We start from the raw sequence: 21540 nt of genomic DNA on the forward strand, positions 1-21540 counted from the left end.
GTTGAGAGCTTCAAGTTCCTAGGTGTAAATATCACCAACAATTTGTCCTTACCTAGCCACAAGGACACTACCGCCAAGAAAGCACACCAACGCCTCCACTTCCTCAGAAGGCTAAGGAAATCCAGCATGTACCCTATCACTTTACCAATTGTTTTCAAAAAAAAACATACACCATAGAAAGCATCTTATCCAGATGCATCACAACTTGGTGTGGCAACTGCTCTGGCCAAGACCACAACAAATTGCAGAAAGTTGTGAACACAGCCTAGTCCATCACACAAACCAGCCTCCTATCCATTGACTCCAGCTACGCTTCCCACTGCCTCAGGAGAGCAGCCAACAAAATCAAGGACCCCTCCTACCCTGGTAATTCTCTCTTCTCCCATTAGGCAGAAGATAAAAAAGCTTGAGAGCATGTACCACCAGGGTCAAGGATGGCTTCTATCCCACTATTATCATATTCTTGAACAGACTGCTCTTTCGCTAAGAGATGAACTCTTGATTTCTCAATCTACCTCATTATATCTACCTGCACTTTCTCTGTAACTGTAGCACTAAATTCTGCAATCTGTTTTCTTTTTACCACCTCAATGTACTTATGTATTGCATCTATCTGGATGGCATGCAAACAAAAACTTCTCTTTTGTTTTTTTTTTAAAATGATAAACCAATACCAATAACACCATTTCTCTTCCCACAGATGCAGCCTGACCTTGCTGGGCATTTTCAACTTTTATTTTAGATTTCCTGCATCTGCAGTTTTATTTTGACCTTCAACTTAATAGTAGACAGGAAAGCCTTTTATCCATCCCATCAATTTGATCTCCATTACATTTTCAATTTATTTTGGAAATCCTTCAGATCCCTGTCATATATAAAGAAATCCTTTAGCAATAACAGCAGTACACTAGCTTTTAATAGTGAAAATGCAACACTTCTCCACACCTTGGTTTGCTTGTCAGGAATAATGTGACAGGTTAGCAATAGGCATTCAGATTCTAAAGTACACAAACATCAGCAGAAGCTGCAGAAATCTTTCATTACAGAACATTTTATTGAACAAAAGAAGGCAATTACCGCAATAGCTATGTAATAGTTTTAAAAAGCTCAAAGAATGCTCTTTAAAAAAAAATTCCAAGAAATATTGAACAAATTGCAAATTCTCCAGGGAGGTGAGAAATAATCTGTGTAGTGATGTCAACTAAATTGACTGGAATAATTTTTTAAATTACAAAGATTTCATTATAAGAAAGACATCCCTCCTGTCCAAGATGTTAAATTAATAATTTTAATGTTTTAAATAAAAACTATAAAGACACAGACAAACAGTAATGTGTTTAAACCAGATGCTTTGTAGGGTTGTCAAATCCTGTCAGTGTCTGGGTAGTTGTACTATTTTTGAATATATACACAATGGCCAAAACTTCTTTACAATTAATTACGGAACAAACAACTTCAGTAATGTTAAACAACCCTGTAAAGAAACAGCACGTCTCACCAAGGCCATACACCTGCTGTCTAGTGCAGGCACAATGACTGAACTGAATAAAAACTCTACAGTACAAAATTTGCAATACATGAAGAATAAAACAAAATGCTTTTTTGTTTAAATTCTCTAGGATTCAAGCATCGATTTCAAGCAGCCGAAGGTTTACCTTTGCTAATTGATGTTAAATGCTTCACAATTATTTCCTTAGACTCAATTATCCTCATGTAGCGATTATTTTCTGTGCATCACTTGGCCACACAGGTACATATTATTAGATTGCAGTTACTTATGGGATTGTGGAATAAAAGTGAGGGGATGCAATTAACTCTTTATATTATTCTTCAGCTTTATGTTTTACACAAAGCTGCATTATATCTATAATCTAAATTGATTATGCAGATGACTGAGCATGTTTAATTTGCATCTCGCATGCATGTTGAAAATAAGTTGAACCAATAACTAAAAAGTAAATATAAAAGTAAAGCATACATGAAAAACCATTACCAAAAATAGTTTATTGCACATTGCTCTCCAGCAATATAATGCACAAAGTTCCTTAACATGCTTACAGTTCTTTCATATTGTACAAGATAGTCTGTTGTAAATGGGTCTCCAGAGTAAAGGCAAACCAAAAAAAAATGAAGCCAAAATTAAACTGAACAGTGCGTTGTTAACTGAGCAAACTATTTCAGCATCTCCAGACAGTAACAGTTACTGAGATAGAAACAATAATTGATGTAGTGCACAAACGTTGATTATGGTCAAAGCAGCTCTAGTTAGCCTTTCCATTACTCCAGCTCAGCTTTTACGTTACTGATGAGAAAATAAAGGTGTTTCTAAGCTTACTTGACAATTGTATAAACATGCCTTTTCTTCAATAACAAAGCACGGAAATGACAGTGGGATTTTCTGTTACATATAAACATAATTTTAAAAAAACTGTAACCTAAGGTCCATACATATATAATTTCTTTCTCATATCAAGGCTGCCAGCATATGAAGCACTAGTCGTTTAAGTAATAACTTGCAAATATTCCCAGGTGACAGGTAATTATAGTTTAAAGCTCCTTTTACACTGATCAAATCAGTGAATAGTCCCACCTAGGAAGCTTGTGTAACACTTCCGTTTGACTGAGCCCCAATGTGACCCAGGGGACATTGTGTACCGTAAACTCTTACCCATTACAACTGAGTTCAAACTTTCATTCACCCATCTCGTACAGCTTCAAACCCAGGGTGTTAACTTTTGAGATCTGATCCTCTATCATTGTTGTAAAGAAATGTAAAAATGTGATATTTAAATGACTCCATGTATTAGTGCGTGTGCAGAAGCAAAACCCAACACATTCAAGAGAGAATTTACTGCTGAGGTTAGGTCAAGTTATATTATTTTGGCTTGCCTTGGCTCCACAAACTTGGAGATTAAAAGGTGCAACGCACATTTTTTTAAACTATACTTTTTTTTTAAGGAAATAATAGATTTTGTAACATTCAGACGAAAATGTACAAACCACACTATTGACTTACTCAGTACCAACATAATGCTGCTCAAGTCTTAAACTCTTAAATACACCTCCAACTTCAAATTAAATTGACAACTTTTAGAACTCAAATACAAAAAAGTTACAACCAGTTAAGGTAAAGGTAATTTTAATAAATTAGAATCAATATTTTTAACCTTTTAAGCCCTTCTTGAATAAAGACAACTCACCTCATGTTCATTACCCACATCCTGAACCAAGGGTTGGGACGCATAAGTGATGAATTTCTCCCAGCTCAGTCTATACCATTTCATGGTTGATGGACTTGCCTCCATAAAGATAAATAAAGCTAATCCCTCCCCATCTCTTCCTTCCTCTTCCCCTTCTCTTAGTAAGGACCCTGTAGCCAAATAATAATCACAAGGCATGTGGGTTTAAGCTACAGATGTAAAGCCATAAAAGGATGGTGTGAAGGGGATACCTTAACTACTTGCTGATGGGTTGACAAGAAAATCAGAACGTAAATAAATCACGAGGTCTGGAAAACATTCTCACTCATCAGCATTGCTGAGTGTTTACATCTGTGGCAGTACAGAAATTGTTCCCTATTGAGCGCTCCCATCCACGTAGTTAGTATTTGCACTATTGCTGAGGTCAGTTGCTATACTATTGCTGGACTGTTCTGCTGCTGCCACGGAGCCGTCAGCAGTAAGTTCCATCAACTGCCCTTCGATCTGCGTCCATGACGACATAGACTGGTGTACAGTTACTGTGTGCTCCTCCATCTGTCGCTGTAAACTGTCCATCTCTTGCCTTTGGATGGAAGCAGAAAAAAACACCTTTATATTATAAATGCAACTGCCTTGTCTTTGCCCATAGATAATACAGTAACCAAACAGTCCCATCAAAGCCAGTGCCTTCATCATAAGACACTTAAAGCAGTATCACAATTTGCACAAGGTGAAGTATGACTGCACTAATACCAAAAGACACAGCATCTTAGTGATCGTAACTAAAATACTGACACTTAACAGGATTAGTTCAAGATAGGAGGCAAGTCTGTCTCATCTCTGCAAAACTTCTCATGTTCATATTCAAAGTCTCACAATGGATTTGCAGAACTTGCTTCAGATGCAAACATTATTTTACTCTTCCCTCCAACCTGAAACCTGTTACTACACAGGATTTAGATGATTTTAAAAAGAATTTGTTCGTCCTCCTTACTTCCCACTGTGAATTTCAAGTTCTTATTCAAGCCGTCCTTGATGCAGCACTGCACCAAGATGTGTCACTGTACTGCTCATCTCCAAATTTCCATATCTTGAGATAGTCATTTGCCATGATTCAAGTTTGGCCAACAAACCACCTAATGGACACTGACAACAAGAACCTACCATTGAAGTCTCTTATAAACCTTGTCTTCTGGCCCTGGCAAAGAGAGCAGCCCCAATAATGAAGAAAACACACAATGGCCCATTAAACTCTATCCGCTCTAAATCCTTAATTATATTAAATCATGTAAAACTTTGCCAAAATGTAATACCTATTACCCAATTATTCTCAGGATTTGCAACATTTTGTAGGGAAACATAATGATCTGTCAATTATTTCAATTTGTGGGCTTGGATATTTTTCAACTATATATTCAACGGGATCAAAAATCCAAGACTGAACACACAAAAGGTTTGGTTTTTGATTGCTTTCTGATGAAAACTTTCCTAATGTGGTGGCCAGAAGCCTGTACTTAACCCTCCTGCCCTTGAAAACCAGCACTTCTCCCTCCATCAAACTCTTCGACTCCAAAATCCCCTAATGTGTTCTTGCTTTCCAACTCCATTCCCATCTTCCATACAACACACTTGAATCAGCTTTCTCCCCCCGAAATCAGCCTGATCAAAATCACAACTGACGTCCTCTACCCTCTACCCCTCCTCATCCCTTGAGGATTCTTTGACACAGAAGACTATATAATAACCAATCCATCTGCATTCTTCAGTTCAATTGCACTCCCACACCTAGCTACATCCATATCTATCCAAGGGTGGGCAGAATCTTCAGCCACAGCTTTGGTATCTTTCTCAGGCATCCCTCCCTTCAACTCTAGCCTTTAAGTTTTTTTCCGGTGTGGCTTTTTTGTTTAAATTACATACAGAAAATTAGACATTCTGCTTCCCAGGCAATATTACGTAAGTGTACAACATTAGTAACGTCAAGCAACTTCCTTTAATTATTCACTAATCAAAACTGGTGATTTTAGAAATTGACACTAATTGGCTACAATGCTGGAAAATTGGTAAAATAACTAACTCTAAATGTATAGCACACACACACCCCCAGTGTCAACAGCAAAATAGCTTTAAAGTATTAAAATGGAAAGGCTTCTTTTTCATAAAATGAACCTTAATGTTATCCGTATCCTATTGCCCAATTTTGAGACTATGAAAAGGAGACTGATAACAGTTATAAAATCTCATTAAGCACACAATGTCAAACCATGACCATAAAGCTCAAATAGTCATCATCGCTGCTTTCAGCCAGTGGTATTGTAATTCTTGGAGACACATTTATAACTAATACATGGCACATTCAGGAATGGATTACTACGAAGTACTTCACCACACACATCACCACACTTTGTAGTTAACTAATCAGAGAAATGACTATTTAAATAACAACCAGGTTACAGATGGAAATGCAAGAAAAGTAGTTTTACTCTGGTGTTACTGTAGTCAGCTTTTAGCATTTAAACCATTAAATCAAATTCGCTCATCCAAGGCACATGCTCATAAATGCACACAAAGTGGGAGTAACAATAACGTTCCTGGATTTAGTGGTGCAAACACAGAAGACAGCTCACTGAGGTTTTCCAAAACAGATGAAACTAGAATAAAGTTCGTAGTCTGACATTAAATGGTGCATTAGCTTGACCAGCAATAACCCTTCACAACAAAAGTGAGAGGGATGGTCTGACATTTTGGATATTCAGGGTTGATTAGACTCTAGTCACAGTAGATTCACCATGATATGGATACATGTACATGTGACCATAAAACACGAGATGTGTAGCAGCCTCCATATATACACACACACACATATATAGTCATACAGCATGGAAACAGGCCCTTCAGCCCAACTGGTCCATGTTGACCAAGATGCCCCATCCAAGCTAGTCCTATTTGCCAGTGTTTAGCCCATAACCTTCTAAACCTTTCCAATTCACATGCCTGTCCAACTGTCTTTTAAAATGTATTGTACCTGCTTCAATCACTTCCTCTGGCAGCTGATTCCACATAGATACCACCCTTTGTGGAAAACATTACCCCTCAAGTTCCTCTTAAATCTTTCACCTCTCACCTTGATACCCCAACTCTGGGAAAAAGATAAGTGCATTCACCATACCCCTCATGATTTTATACACATCTATAAGATCACCTCTCAGTCTCCTACGTTCCAAGCAATAACGTCCTAGCCTGTCCAACTTCTCCCTATAACTCATTCCCTCAAGTCCTGGCAGCATCCTTGTAGATCTTTTCTGCACTCTTTCCAGTTTAATAACATCTTTCCAGTTTAATAACATCTTTCCTACAGCAGGGCAACTGAACACAATACTCCAAGTGCGGCCTCACTAGCATCCTGTACAACCGCACCATGACCTCCCAACTTTTATACTCAATGCCCTGACTCATGAAGGCCAGTGTGCCGAAAGCCTTCTTCACCACCCTGTCTACCTGTGACTCCACTTTCTGTGAACCACGTGCTTGTGTTCCCAAGGTCCCTCTGTTCTACAACACTGCCCAAGGCCCAGCCGTTCACTGTGAAAGCCCTACTGGATTTGACTTTCCAAAATGCAACACCTCGCACTTATCCAAATTAAACTCCATTTGCCATTCCTCGGCCCCCTTACTCAGCCGATCAAGAACCCCTGTAATTTTTGATAACCTTCTTCATTGTCCACTATACCACCTGTTTTAGTGTCATCTGCAAACTTACTAACCATGCCTTGTACATTGTTATCCACAGCCCTCGGTTCTACGTAGCTCAAAGATGTATCTATCTCAACACTGAATGTGATTAATGACTCCACATTCACAGATCTCTGGGGGAGAAATCCCTCCTCATCAGAATCCTAAATAGCCAGCCCCTTATCCTGAGGCTGATCCCCCTAGTTCTAGGCTTTCCAGCCTGAGGAAGCTTCCCAGTGGCATCCATGCCATCAAGTCCATTAGCCACTTATGTTTCAATGAAGTCAAATGAAGGTCCAGAGGAAATAGTCCTTCAGCCAACAATGTTCGTGGTCAGAGATCTCCCCACAGCACTCTGGTAATTCAACTGTGATCTGTCCTCTTCAGCAATGCAGCAAGAGCATCGCAACCCAAACCATAGAAGGTCATGACAGAGGGGAACCTTTTACATCGATACACTGAGGTCTTCTCTGTAACTAGAGTCAAGCTAATGATCAGCTCTATCTCCAAAGGGCAAATGCTTCATCATTAGCCAAGACTAGGGCACCACAACACAGAAGAAACTGGTGATAGTTTGGAAAGACACAATTAGCACGGAAGGAGTTAGGAGCAAAATGTAGACACAAGAGATTCTGCAGATGCTGGAACCTGGAGCAACACACACGTAATGCTGGAGGAACTCAGCAGGTCAGGCAGCATCTATGGAAGGAAATAAACAGTTGACATTTTGGGTCGAGACCCTTCATCAGGACTGGAAAGGAAGAGGGCAGAAGCCAGAATAAGAAGGTCAGAGGAGGAGGAGGAGCACAAGCTGGCAGGTGATGGGTGAGTCCAGGTGATTGGTGAATCCAGGTGATTTGGAACCAAATTTGGTTATAAACAGAATTGGAACCACTTTGTGTTGGTTTAAGCATTACATACACCCCATCTTGGGCCTAGCAACCAATGTGTGAAACTTAAAACTGAAGGAGAGATTGTTTAGGTCATTCTACAATGCCAAAATCACCTCATCTCCAATCAATGCCACAGTTGACCCAGGTGACCAGTAATAGTGTGTCTGCTCCGTGCACAATTGGTGGGGAGATTTAGTGGGGTGGGGGGGGGGGGGGGGGGGGGGGGAGGGGTCAGAGGGATTCAAGGGGAAGAAAAAGCCAAAACCAGCTCTTGATAAGGAACTTACCTGAGCTGCTTTAAACAACTGTGCAGGTTGTTCAGAGGTTCCTTACTCACAGCTGTTGGTGGCCTGAGCAATTCCTCAAGGAGGGAGGCAGGTACAGGACAATCAGGGATCTTTACCGGAGTTACAGGGTTTGATGAAACAGCATCTCCTTTCAACTCTATTCGCTGTTCAAAACAAAGTTTAGTTATTTAGAAACAGTTTATCATAGAGTGGGAACAAGCAACAAAGTCTATACTCATGGTTATGCTGCCCAAGCTCCTCTCACCAAATCCTTCATTTCTTTTTAAATTTAACTTCTACCTAAATGCATCTATACATCAAATAAAACTAATTGTTGTACATAATACACACAAAGAATCCTGACAATCCAGTTAAAGGTAACACACAAGTTTATATCATGCTGTCTGAATAACAAATCTATCTAGTTTACCAGTCTTAATATTATTATTCAATATTCTTCAGAGGAACATCCAAAAAAAAACAGAACAGTACAGCACAGGAACAGGCCCTTCGGCCCACAATGTCAGTGCTAAACACATTGCCAAGTTAAACTAATCCCTTCTACCTCCACATCTCCCTCCAACTCCCGCATATTTGTGTGCTCATCTATAAGCCTCTTAAACACCACTATCGTATCTGCTTCCACCACCGCCCCTGGCAGGGCACCACATTCCACACATCTCCTTTATATTTTCCATCTCAAAGCTATGCCCTCTACTATTTGACATTTCTACCCTGGGAAAAAGATTCTGACCGTCTGCCTTATCTGTGCCTCTCATAATTTCGTAAACTTCTATCAGGTCACCCCTCAGCCTCCGACCCTAAAACGATCTAAATTTGTCCAAGACAAGAGATTCTGCAGATGCTGGAATGTGGAGCAACAAACACAAAACGCTGGAGGAACTCAGCAGGTCAGGCAGCATCCACGGAGGGAAATAAACAGTCGACGTTTCGGGTCGAGACCCTTCATCAGGACTGGAGAGGAAGAGGGCAGAAGCCAGAATAAGAAGGTGGGGGGAGGAGCACGAGCTGGCATTTGATGGGCTAGTTCAGGTGAGGGGGAAGGGAGGAATGAAAGGGAATGATGCGAGAAGCTGGGAGGTGATGGGTGGAAGATGCAAAGGGCTGAAGGAGGAGGAATCCCATAGGAGAGGACAGTGGACCATGGAATAAAGCGAAGGAGGTGGGGAACCAGAGGGAGGTGATGGGCAGTTTGTGAGGGTGGGGAAGGGAAAAGGGGGCCAAGGGAATCAGGGAAAACAAAAAGGGGGGGGGTAGGAGAGCGAGAAAAAACAGACGGGTGGGGTTACCAGAAGTTGGAGAAATGGATGTTGATGCCGTCAGGTTGGAGACCACCAAGGTGGAATATGAGGTGTTGCTCCTCCACCCTGCGTCTGGCCTCAAGGTGGCAGCAGAGGAGGCCATGGATAGACATGTCAGTAGGGGAGTGGGACGCAGAATTGAAGTGGCTGGCCATCAGGAGATCCTGGCTATTACGGTGGACGGAGCAAAGGTGCTCCACGAAGCGGTCACCCAATCTGCGTCGGGTCTCACCGATGTAGAAGGGGCTGCACCAGATGCAATAAATGACACCCTCAGATCCATAGGTGAAGTGCTGCCTCACCTGGTAGGACTGTCTCGGGCCCTGAATGGCGGTGAGGGAGGTGGTGTAGGGATAAGTGTAGCATTTTGATCAGTTGCAGGGATAAGTGCTGGGAGGGTTATCAGTGGGGAGGGATGAGTGGACAAGGGAGTTGCAGAGGGAGCGATCCCTGTGGAAAGCAGAGCTTGGAGCTGGGGGTAGAGGAAGAAGGGGAGGAACGTGCCTGCTGGTGGGATCCCTTTGGTGGAAGTTGCAGAGAATGATGTGTTGAATATGGAGGCTTGTGGGGTGGTAGCTGAGGGATAAGAGGAACCCTATCCCTGTTATGTCATGGGGGAATGGGTTGAGGGCAAATGTACAGGAAATGGAGGAGATACAGGCGAGGGCTACATTGATAGTGGTGGAAGGGAAACCCTATTTACTGGAAAAAAGAGAGGACATCTCAGATGTCCTGGAATGAAAAACCTCATCATGAGAACAGATGTGGCGAAAAGGGAGGAACTGGGAGCAGGGAATAGCATCCTTACAAGTGACAGGGTGGGAAGAGGTGTAGTCAAGGTAACTGTGGGAGTCAGTGGATTGTAAAAGGTGTTGGTGGATAATCTGTCTCTGGAGATGGAGACAGAGAGAGATCAAGAAAGGGGAGAGAGATGTCAGAGATGGACCAGAGAGGCCAGGGTGGAAGTTGAAGGCAAAGTTGATGAAATAGATGAGCTCAGCACAGGTGCAGGAAGAACCAATGTAACGGAGAAAGAGTTGGCAAGCAACACTGGTGTAGGCTTAGAACATGAGCTATTCCACACAGCTGATGAAAAGACAGAGTGCAAAGTGCCCATGGCTACACCTTTGGTTTGGAGAAAGTGGGAGGAGCCAAAAGAGAAGTTATGAGGGCGAATACCAGTTCTGCCACTTGGAGGGTGGCGGCAGTGGAGGGGAATTGGTTGGGTCTGTTGCCAAGAAAGCAGAGAGCCCCAAGGCCTTCCTGATGGGGGATGGAAGTGTACAGGGACTTGACATCCATAGTGAAAATGAGGCGGTCAGGGCCGGGGAACTGAAAGTTGTTCAAGTTTGTCCAATCTCTCCTTATACCCTCTACAGGAAGAATGTGGAGGTTTTGAAGAGGGTGCTGAAAAGGTTTACCAGGATGCTGCCAGGAGGATTTGATGGTTAATCATGTGACGAGAGGTTAATTCAAGACCTCAGGGCAGATAAAAGCACTGATACTAAATTTTAAAACTGGAACAGATTTGTCAACCGAAAGGTATTAATGAATATGGGACAAGTAGATGGGTCACAAATCAATCATGTTTTCACTGAATGGCAGAGCAGATTCAAGGAACTAAATAAGAACATAAGAAATGGCAGATGTAGGCCATTTGGCCCCTTGTATCCCAACTTCTATCCCACTGTTATAAGACTATTGAACAGTCCCCTAGTATGATAAGGTGGACTCTTGACCTCACAATCTATCTTGTTATAGCCTTGCAGCGTCTGCACTGCACCTTCTCTGTAACTGTAACACTATTCTGCACTCTTTTCGTTTTCCCTTGTACTAACTCAATGCATTGATGTGATGAAATGATCTGTATGGATGACATGCAAAACAAAGTTTTTCCACTGCACCTCAGTACACGTGACAATAATAAACCAATGTATCCGTTTCACCATTCAGCAAGATCATGGTTAATGTTAAGCATGACTTCCCTGCACTAATCCCATATCCTTTGATTCCCTAACATCCAATAACATTAATTTTAAATATTCATTTCTGGGCCTAAGCATCACCAGCAAGGCCAATATTTATTGCCCAGCCGAATTGCCCTTGAGAAGGTGGCAGTGAGTGGTCTTCTTGCACCACTATTGACGAAGGTGCCCCCAGTGTTGCTGGGGAGTGAGTTCTGGGATTTAGACCCAATGACAATGAAGGTAGATCCTTGGGGTATAAGGAGGCGAGTCACACTGCAGGATACCCCAGGCTCTGACCTGCTCCTGTAGCCAGTGTACTTGTGTCGTTGGTTCAGCTGAGTTCCGAGACCATCCTATTTACCACATTTATATTGCCACACAACACAACAGAAAATGTCCCAGCATGAAGATGGGATCTTGTCTCCACAAGGACTATGCAGTGGTCACTTCTACCAATTCCATAATGCACAGATAGATTGCGAGGATGAGGTCAAGTAGGTTTATCCCTTGTGCTGGTTCACTCACTGCCTGCCACAGACCCTCAGCTATGCCCTTTAGGACTTGGCCAGCGCAGTCAGTGATGGTGCTACCCAGCAACTCCTGGAGAAGGGCAATGAAATCTACCCTCTCCTCTCCAAGTACATGCTGTGCTCTTGCTATTTTCAGTGCTTCTTGCTAAATTGGTTTATTACTGTCACATGCACCAAGGTGCAGTGAAAAACTTGTCTCGTATACTGTCCATACAGATCAATTCATTACAACAGTGCATTGAGGTAGTACAAGGTAAAAACAATACCAGAAGGCAGAATGAAGTGTTAGTTACTTCTTCCTCCCTGTTGAAGGACTATTGGACCACTGAGGCAGTACAGTGGGCAATCATCTGGAGGAGTTTTCCTTGCCTACTTTGACCTAATGCTATGAGACTTCAAAGGGTCTAGAGCCAACATCAAGGGATTCTCTCTCTCTCCTGTGCTGCTAACCCTGATGGGTTAAGACATACACAACAATTACAATGGAGGAGTCTACACGTTGTCTGTGATGTAGTACCCTAGGAGCATGATTATGTCAGACTGTTGCTGGAGTAATCGGTGGTACCTTTCTCTCAATTTAGACACCAGTCTCCAGATGCTTGTGAGGAGGACTTTTCATAGGTTTAAATAAAAATCCAAAGATACGCAACACTCTGGGTGAAATTTCTTCTCATCTCTGTTCTTCATGGCTAACCCCTTATTTTGAGATTGTGATCCCTGGTTTTAGACACCCAGGTATGGAAAACATCAATTCTTTATCCACCCAGTCAAACTCCAAGGATTTTGTACGCATCAACAAGACCATCTCTCGTTCTTCTGAACTCAAGAGCACAGGTCCAGTCTGCTAATCTCTCCTAAAATGACGAATCTGCCACCCCAGGAATCAATCTGGTGAATCTTTACCACATTCCTTTCATAGCCTCTTCCTATTTCTCCCACACAGAGTTAGGCCAAGGTCACATCATACTTAGCTATTCAAACATCTGGGCTAAAAGATGTCCAGGATACAAATTACAGTATTATTTTATCCTGTAATTGCCCACTGACCTTGAGTGTTTTTCTCTGCTTGAGGTCCATCTTTAGCTGTTGGTTTTGCTGCAGTAATGTCTTCATGCTATTTCTTAGTTCCGTCACCTTGGTTTGGAGCATGAATTTGTCCTTGCGGGTTGCTGCAAGTTCCTCCTGCAGTTCCTCCAAATTAGTTTTAATACCCTGAAAAATACAAAGGAAAATTTGCCTTAATTAATTGATAGTATTTGTGTCAGTCACTGTCCACTAAAAATGCTGGATGATAAACCTTGTTTAATAATTCTACCAAAATAGTTAGAAATTCTAAAAACCTGCAGAAAATGAAAATAAACTAGTGATCTTGAAAGTAGTTTCCATTTGAAATTTCACTGAAAATGTCTAAATGAATTAGAACTAGAAACCAAAGCTACTTTCCATCAAAAAGGCAAGTTGGCATAGAATGACATTCTTGCTTTAGTTACTAGAGAACAGTTGCAGAACAGACTAGGCTGAATTACCCCTCTTATTTTCTCTGTACCAAGGTTTGGAACTTACTGTAAAGTTCAATGCAAAGTCTGGTGCACAATCACTGACATTTTAAAATAATATCAAGGCGTTACAAGTCCACACTACACACATATTCCAGGAACACAGCACATGTACTCAGCTAGTTCCTCAAATGCAGTAATGGAGATTATCACTGTGCTGAATTTTTCCCCATATTAAATTGCTATTTCATTTTCTAAATCTTCAATGTAATGGATTTTTTTTTAAAACAAATGGTTAAGGGGAAATCTCTTTCAAATGCTAAATATCTCAGTTCATCCACCAGGCAGTATTGTATGGCAAGTTTCATGTGAAAAATGCCTAGTATTTAGCCAGGGAGACTCCTACACATGGCTGTCCTTAGTAACATCTCCCACCTGCAAAGCTTCCTGGAGTCCTTCCAACTCTTTCTGACTTCGCTGCTCAGTCATTGAGAGTTGCTGCCTTAAGGCTTGGAGGTCTCTTTCCTTCTGTTCAACTTCCCATTTCAAGTCCTCCACCTGCGAAGAAGAAAATTTACTTTCCAATAATCACGACAATCCATGCACTGGAAGCATGCCCCAAATCAAGTCCCTTGTTGCCCAGCCGATGCTAAAGGGACAAATGGCCAATCGTACAGATGTCCTGCAGTGCTTAATACCATCTGCAATTAAGATTAAAACTTTTAATAAATTCAGTGCCATAACATTATTGATGGCAATAAAATACAAAATTAGGCAAAAAACCTAAAAGGGAAAAAGACGCTGCAACTACTTCAATGAGGACTCAGCATCCTTGTAACGTGCATTTGTTCCTTTGATTGAAGAGACCCTCCAAAAACAGAACTGTATGAATCCAGCAAGGATCTTGCTGCTTTTCTTTTCCCTAAAACTACTTCATGAATATACAAGGTAAGATGTACACCCTGCTTAGTGGTGGAAGAATAAGGATTTATTAGAATGATTGCAGAAGTAGAAAGTTATGCAAGTGAGAAATTCACCAAGTACCCTGGAGTGCTTTGGATGTGTGGGGAGAGAGGCATTTTGACTATTTGTTACATTTATCCAAACCCTCAGATAGGGCTTAATATAATTTATGCAAAGAGCATACAACAATGCAGCACTTCCTCAGTACTGTGCAGGTATGTTACACAGATGATTTGAAGGAGTGTGGCTTAAACTCTCTCAGGAGACTAGTTGCAAAGCTGATGAAAATGAAAGCACATCAGAAGGCAACTGAAGACAAAAGGTGACTAAAGACAAAATTACTTTCATACACAAGGACTTCAAATTCAGTACAGTAAGGGTTGAGTCCTACATTGAAATCAATTTACCACAACGTCCTAGATATCATAATGACCACGTACAGCTTTAGGCTCAGGGAACGTTTTACCTCCTGGTTTACAGCAACAGGTTTGTTGAGCTGCTCATCCAGCTGATTCTGCAGTATTTTCAGCTGAGAATGAGCTGCAGCCAATTCCTCCTGGAAACGTGCTATTTCCTGAGAATGTTCCTTATCCTGGGCTCTGCGATACAGCACAAAAAAGCAAGGTTAGATTAATCCAATCATAACATAGCAGGGACTCGAGATAGCATTGACAATTCAAATCATTTAAGAGGTACAACCTGTATCTAGCTCAAGAGATGGAGCCAAAGATGCTGCAAAGCTATAAGTAGTATTGTAGTCACTAAGCAACTGTGAAGCTGCTGTAGATTCTGTTACCATTACTGTATATAACATCAGGTCCATATCAAGTATGTGTTTTCAAATATTAACTGCAGAAAACAGCCAGTCTGAAAAAGTAGGAAATACTATGAAAATATTTACTTCAAAGAATTACTTTTCATCTTAGAGAAATTATCCCAGGACTGAAGACCGTTCAACCCATTGTGTCCATACTGGCTCTACAGAGCAATCCAGCCATTCCCACTCCCTCTCCATTAGCCTCGCAAATTCTTTCCTTTCACATACTTAAATAAATCCTTTTTAAGTGTGACAACAGAACCTCCCCTTGCTAATTCCCTTGCCAGTGCATTCCAGAACCTAGCCAACTTTCAAAAGTCCAGCATGTTCAGACTTCCTTGCTCTTGTGCTCTTTGCCTCAGTTTAAGCAGCCCAGGATACCACGTGAATTTTTAAATCACATTCTCAGCCTACCCCACTACTTTTAAACACAATATGTACAGAGTCCTCCATATTGCTCTCTTATACCCCTTTTAAAAATTGTGCCCCTTAATTTATTTTGCCTCTTCTACATTTTCCTACCAAAATCAACACTGTACAATCCTCAGCATTAAACTTCAGCTATACCAGCTCATCAACACCTCCTTGGAGTTACTAATTGCACGGTTCACCAAACTGAAAATTCAGGGTTTGTTACTCATCCAGATCATTAATGCGTATTTAAAAATCGAAGTGGTCCTCTCTATAGAACAGTTCTAACATCACTACCACCATCGGGCAGCAGGTACAGGAGCCCGAAGACCCACACTCAATGATTCAGAAACATCTTCTTCCCCTCTGCCATCAGATTTCTGAACGGTCCATGAATCCAACCTCGTTATTCCTTTTTTGGCACTTTTTATTTTTGTAATTTATACTAATTTCATATCTTTGCACTGTACTGCTGCCGCAAGACAACAAATTTCACATCATCTAAGTCATTAATAATCAATCTGATTCTTACCAATCTAAAAAGCATCCTTTCACTACCACTGTGTTTCTTGTTACTTAGCCAATTTTTTTTATCCTTGCTTCTATGCTACCCTTTCATGTCTTCAATCTTGATGACAAGCTTATTGTGTGCCGCCTTATCAAACATCTTTTGGAAGTCCATATATACCACCTCAACTAAATTTCCCTCACCAATCTTCCCAAAAAAAGTTAGTTGGACGTGATTTGCCTTTAACAAATCCCTGCTGACTTTATCTAATCACTCCACACTCATCCAAGTTACTGCTGATTCAATCCCCAATTGTTTCTAGAACTCTCCTACTGAGGTTACACAGACTGGTCCACGGTCTCCATCCCTAGCACTTTCCCTGCAACGTAGGAGATGCAACACCTGTCCCTTCACCTCCTACCTCACCACTATCTAGAGACCTAACTGCCCTTCCAGGTGAGACAGGGATTCACATGCACCTCCTCCAACCTCATCTATTGCAATTGGTGCTCATAATGTGGCCTCCTCTCCATCAACAAGACCAAGCGAAGGAGGCCGTTTTACAGAGCACCTGTGCTCTGTCCACAACAGCCATCCTGAGTTTCCGATTACATGTTAATTCAATTCCCTTTCGCATTCCCACTCCGACCCATCTGTCCTCAGCCTTCTCCACTACCACAGTGAGGCCAAATGCAAACTGAATGAACAACACCTCATATTCCTTTTGGGTAGCCGACAACCCAATGGTATGAACATGGAACCCACACCCTGCGTTCCTTTCCCACTCCCACCAGGCCACACAGGTTCTCTCTTCCTTTGTTCACCTTTTCCATCTGCTCCTCATTACCAAAACTCTTCACACTCCCCCACCTGGTTCTCTGTCCATCACCCACCTATCTACCCATCTGGGTTTCTCCCTTGGTTCACCTTCTCCCACCTGCCCATCATCCTCTTCCCCCCCCCCCCCACCATTATCCAGTTCCACTCATCACCTACCAGCCACGGTCCCACCCCTCCCTCTCACTTCTACATTGGTCATCTTCCCTCTACACTCTCAGTCCTGATGCAGAGGCTGAACAAGAATTGTTGACCACTATTTTGCCTCACGAAAGCTGCTTGACCTGCTAAGTTCTTTCAGCAGATTTTTTTTATTCTCTGGTTACTGGGTTTATGCCTACATGTTTTGTTGCACACATGTACCATTTGCAGTTTTCTTGTCCTTGGACACCACCCCTGAATCTATAGATTTTTGGAAAATGATGGCCAGTCCCTCTGCCATTTCTTCCCTTACTTCCCTCAGCAAGTGAATATCCCCCACCTGGAACAGCTTATTGCTGCTTGAAGGGAAAAGCACATATGGCTGAACTACATTAGATCCTAGAACTGCTGCAACGGAAACAGGTCACTTGGCTTCAATATACACCAGAGTTCAGAGTCCAAATACACTTACTCGCCCAGATGACTATCACTTTCTCCAAGTACAAAACTAGCAGTGACATGTGCTCTGAATCAGTATGGTAAACTGCTATACTTATCCTACTATTCCAGTTAGTAAACAGTAATAGAAAAATCCTACTTGCGTCTACCCCAGCGAGTGTATGAGGTTGCCAGTAAGATTTCTAACTTGAGAAATTAAGTCAATCTGGCAGAGATGGATAATTCCATGGCCACCCACAGACCGGATATTGTGAGGGAAGGGCAGAGAGCTGTGGTAGGAGAAACTCCCACAGAGCACATCAAACGGGGGAGTTAACTCCAGTTTCAATATTCCAACCAGTTAGAGTAAATCACGTCAAACACTAGATGACAGAAGTATCTGCAACATTTACTACCAGATTGCCGACTTACTGGAGCTTATCAGCTTCTGCCTGCAGAGCTTCTACCAGCTGTTCTTTGGCTTGCAGCTCTTTTTTCACCTCACTAAGTTCGAGGGCAGCTGCTCTGTAGTGACGGCGATTGTGTCCAGCCTCAGCCTTGTTTGCAGAAACCTAAAGATAATTTACACAAAAAAGACAATAAATAAAACCATACTTTCAGCTCATTTAGGGAGATGGAAATTGTATTCTTTCAGGATTTCCATTTCAGACTTCCTTATTTATTTTTAACTCAGCAAATCTTTCTCATGCAGTTTAACAAGTGTTGGCAGCCCTTCAGCAGCCTCACAGACATTCTTTGATAGTGAGAGTCAAAGCCATTATCAGGACTACAGAGCAGCCTGCTGCCCTCATCCAAACCCATGCATGCATGTTCCAACATGGATCACTTGGAACACTGCAGCTAAATTATCTGTTCATTTGTCAGCCAGACAGATTCAAATCTACACCGAGTTCTGTCTTAATCACCTTTTGGTACAGAGGAGCTGTAGACTAAACCAACTAGTTTGATATGTTTTGTAACAGTTTTCAATATAAAACTTTATTCACTTTAAGACTATGGTATCAAATGGCTGAAGCAATTTATTTTGCAGTGTGCTAATTCAAATTGGTCACATAGTTGGTGTTCAAATTCAAAATGGATTTTTCTAACTTTTTGCACATGGTTATCTTTTCAGGTTAAATCTGAGAAGTAAACACCCAGAGAATCGGGCTGTTTCCCCTTTCACCACCACCCCACCTCTACTTTTGTAGAAAAAGTACTGAAACACTAACAACAAAAAATGATTCAAAGTTTTTGACTGCTACCCTTGAAATGAAGGCATGAGTCACCATTTACCTGCTGTTTTAGTTCATTTACATGTTCTTTCTCCTTTTCCAGTGCAATCTGCAAAGCTTGTATTAACTGCTTCATCTGCTGGTCTTCCTCTTCCTTTCGTTTTAAAACGGCTTGTACCTATGCCCCACCCCAAAATAACAAAAGTGTTTAAGAAATTTTGTTCTACGGGCTTAATATTAAAGCAATAAAGTGACCCACAACATTTCAAAAGTTACAGTGTCAAAAGAGCAGAAACTGGGATCAGTAAGGTCAAATGACTCCTTATTAAAAAGGAACTCCTTCTGTTTATATGGGTTTCCTCTGGGTGCTCCGGTTTCCTCCCACATTCCAAAGATGTACGGGTTAGTAAGTTGTGGGCATGCTATGTTGGTGCCGGAAGCGTGGTGACACTTGCGGGCTGCCCCAGAACATTCTACGCAAACATGTATTTCAATGTACATGTGAGTAATAAAGATATCTTATCTTACCTGGAGGTTAAGCTGCACTAGATCTGCTTCTCTCTTGGACAGGGCAGTCTCCAAGACGTTGGTGTGCTCTTTTAATGCAGCATGGGATTGATTTAAGCCAACCAGCTTCCCTCGTTCATGTTCCAACTCTAGAGTCAACTTTCTATTGGCTTCTTCCAAGCGTCTTATCCTTTTCCTAAAACCTCTCGACTCCTGAAGCTTTGTGGGAGGGAGAGAACCAAAACCATTACAGTGCACACGTAATTTGTAGTAAAAGAAAATAAAAATCTTATGTGCAGTGTTTTATAAAAGGCACATGGGGTCAGATTCCCTTTCGAATTTACTTTCACTATGCAGAAATATCTCCAAGACTTTAGTTCATGACAGTGAAAGCACATAAAAATATTTTTATATAGTACAACATTGACTACATTTCAAGAATACTTTTATTTGATCCAAAGTGCTTTTGGATGACCCAAATTTATGAAGGGTACTTTATAAAAGCAAGATTTTCAGCTTTAAAATGTCAAGAGCCATCATACCACAGGAGTTGGACGGAAGTCTAGAAGTTACTTACAAGCCAAGATCAACTTGTTTTAATACCATGTTCATTATCACTTAAGCTTTTGACTTTTTGAGGTGGCACAGGGAGAAGGGAATACAAAGATCGCAGAATTACTCCATGAATTTTTATAGTACTTTATGCCTTTAAGTAAATTATAGAGAAATTAATTCACTAATGACAATCTTGATAATATTATAAACCACATGAAATGAAATCTCAGAGTTTGCCTAAGGGTTATGCACATACTTTGAGAAAGATTTAGTTTTTACCTCATCTTCTAGCTCCAAAACCTTTTCTCGATAATCCTCCAGTTCTTGAGTGGTGAGAGAGATCACCTCTTGCAGTTCCTTCTCAAGCATGAATTTGCTGTGGTTCACTGCCTGCAACTCCAGTTGCAAAGCCTGAACCTGCTCCTATTAACAAATACAAAGGTGGGAAGAAGCTTTGCAGCACGATTCAAGAAAGATCGCCGATAGTAGTGCCAAGACCCACATTATAAATTTCACATTTCTACTGAAAAGTAAACCCCATGGACAAGAGTGTTCTTGGTAAATGCTGCATTTTGGCACCTTACCACCCACTCCAAACAAAAACATGGCAAGGTATGTGGAACTTTCACCAAGCTGAGATGACTGCTTTTTCAATACCAGAGTTAGAGGCATGAAGGACCACTCTGCCAGAGATGCAATGATCTGGCCTGCAAATTTTAAACATCCCTTCAAGTCAAAGCCTGTCTCTATTTCATGTCTTATCTACTGGCCTTATCCAAGATCAAGTGTTTAACATGCGAGAGAGTGTATTAACGGAAAGTTGCTTCTCATTAGTCTGTCTCTCCAATGTACTAGACTACTCATCATTATTTATTTCATCTACGTTCTGGGATTTTACAACTAAGTGGCAACTCAAAGTTCATTACTATATTACATGGTGTGACTACAGTGATGTAAAAGTCACACTAGAAAGAAAGGTTCACCTTCATGAAGGGGATAATCAAACAGGTGGGCTTCAATGATAACAATAGTTTATATAATCAGAATTACCATGCTACAATCGGATTTGACTCTCAACTTCTGGTTTGCTAATCCACAGTCATGACCACAAAGCCCAAATCACTTTATTAAAATAGTATTCAAGATTCAGCCTCACTTCATCTGTTGTTTCTTCTCACTGAATTCCTGCCGTTGACAGTTCAGAGGTGTACGAAAAAGAGAGGAGGTAGGATTTATAGGAAATGCCTTTTTCAAAAGAACCAGGACAACCATGATGCACTGAATGACCCAGCTGTAAAAATGTTATCAAATTCCTTTGTCCATTTAACTCTCATTTCCTAACTTTATTTGCCTCAAATATTGAACTGCAAATTAGTCAATGTAAATATATTAGCAAAGCAGATTTGGTATTCAGGAAGGGTAACATACTTGCAGAAAATTATTGCCTCCATCCTCTATGACCTGATCTTTTAGTTTGTTGAGCTCCGCCTCAGCAGTCTCTTTTGCTGAAAGGGCCTCCTGGAGGCGACGGCTCAGGATGCCAACAGCATTTTCATAAGCTTTATGTTTGGCTTTCATTTCTTTCTGTGCAGCGGTGAGATCTGTGCCAAGTTTCTTCATTCGAGTCTTCTGTTCAGAAATGCCCCTGGGGGAGAAAAACAAATTAAATACAATCAGGAAAATGAAATTCATCTTGAACAC

General features: G+C 41.4%; 1 protein-coding gene across 7 annotated transcripts in view; it reads right to left on the reverse strand.

Moving 5' to 3' along the window:
- Window positions 1–1156: 1156 nt before the first annotated feature.
- The window catches only part of golga3 (golgin A3), a 53926-nt gene continuing 33542 nt past the window's right edge, over window positions 1157–21540 (reverse strand). For all 7 annotated transcript variants that reach the window (XM_052032544.1, XM_052032543.1, XM_052032545.1 and 4 more), the window contains 10 exons: window positions 21268–21484; window positions 20119–20262; window positions 19306–19503; window positions 18839–18955; window positions 17975–18114; window positions 14857–14989; window positions 13863–13985; window positions 12979–13143; window positions 8113–8276; window positions 1157–3783 (listed from right to left, as the gene is read on the reverse strand). In XM_052032544.1, the coding sequence (XP_051888504.1) occupies window positions 3576–3783; window positions 8113–8276; window positions 12979–13143; window positions 13863–13985; window positions 14857–14989; window positions 17975–18114; window positions 18839–18955; window positions 19306–19503; window positions 20119–20262; window positions 21268–21484 (1609 nt within the window). In that variant the 3' untranslated portion in view covers window positions 1157–3575. The remainder of the gene's footprint in view (window positions 3784–8112; window positions 8277–12978; window positions 13144–13862; window positions 13986–14856; window positions 14990–17974; window positions 18115–18838; window positions 18956–19305; window positions 19504–20118; window positions 20263–21267; window positions 21485–21540) is intronic.

Source organism: Pristis pectinata, chromosome 17 (assembly GCF_009764475.1).
Source record: "Pristis pectinata isolate sPriPec2 chromosome 17, sPriPec2.1.pri, whole genome shotgun sequence".
Lineage (NCBI taxonomy): Eukaryota > Metazoa > Chordata > Chondrichthyes > Rhinopristiformes > Pristidae > Pristis > Pristis pectinata.